We start from the raw sequence: 1,019 nt of genomic DNA on the forward strand, positions 1-1,019 counted from the left end.
ACGGAGGAGCTGGTTAAGCGCGTCTCGTTTCCGCGATGAAGCCCGATGATCTTAGGGCATAAATCGACGTTTGGTTGCCTGGATCGTTGTGTCGAATGTTTCTTCTCTTTCCTGGTCCTGACCCTTTCCTTTTTCCTCAGCTAGATAGTGCAACAATTGGAATTCGGGTCCTTCTGCATTTCACCATGTTTGTCCCCTAGTCTATCTCGCAATCGCAAATTCATCCACTGTAAGACAAACCCCTAAACTTAGCCGTTCCCTTGCTCCTACCTTAATGCACCACAGAATCAACTCCTATATCTGAGACAGGAAATATCGGAGCGTCTGTGTTATGTGTTGGCTGTCTTCGCAAGAGTCGTTTGACTTGATCACGTAGTCTGATATTTCTACCAGTCATATACTGGTCTTGACATGCATTCCATATCTCAAACGACGATTCAGTTTCTGCTTCTAACTGCGGGCCGTATATGTCGTTGCTATCTACGTAGAGCTTGTGCATGCAGCCGATGCGGGGACAAAGAGAATACACTAGCTTTCGCAAAAGACATAAAACCACTTGTACTTGAGAATTGACCATAAAATGAATCTTGGCACTTGTGTATGTAACCTAACTCCCGTCGTCTAGGTCGGAGCAACGATCTACAATTTGTCCGAAAACATCTGGCCCATAAACGAATGTCATTGATTGAGCTATGTTCTCTCCTATGCTTTCCCTTCCGCTCTACGCAGCATCGTCCTCTTTCACAGTATCCTCTCCTTCCTTGAACGTCCATGTCCTGAGGTGATCAGGGCAGGTACCGTCCGGAAGCTCTGCGATGAGCATGTCAACGGATTCTCTGGTTTGAATTCCCGAGGGGCCATGCGAGGACGAGAAAACGAACTGGAGGTCGTCCACGGGCTTCGAAACGTCTTGTGTGGACAGAAAGCTCGACTCCTGGACTGCACTGTTTTCCGAGACGAAAAGGTTCGACGGAACACTCATTCGTCCCTCTTTGGTGCCGGGATGGAAGAGGCTATAG

The 1,019-nt window shown here is 47.9% G+C and overlaps 1 protein-coding gene across 1 annotated transcript; it reads right to left on the bottom strand.

The window, feature by feature from the left end:
* Positions 1-721: 721 nt before the first annotated feature.
* Positions 722-982, bottom strand: CABS01_17276 (uncharacterized protein; the record flags this gene model as incomplete). Its single annotated transcript, XM_060550602.1, has 1 exon — positions 722-982. One exon carries the CDS (start codon positions 980-982, stop codon positions 722-724), a length of 261 nt encoding a protein of 86 aa, XP_060393147.1.
* Between the last annotated feature and the right edge of the window lie 37 nt (positions 983-1,019).

Source organism: Colletotrichum abscissum (assembly GCF_030869225.1).
Source record: "Colletotrichum abscissum strain IMI 504890 chromosome Unknown Scaffold_553.1, whole genome shotgun sequence".
In the NCBI taxonomy this organism is placed as follows: Eukaryota; Fungi; Ascomycota; class Sordariomycetes; order Glomerellales; family Glomerellaceae; genus Colletotrichum; species Colletotrichum abscissum.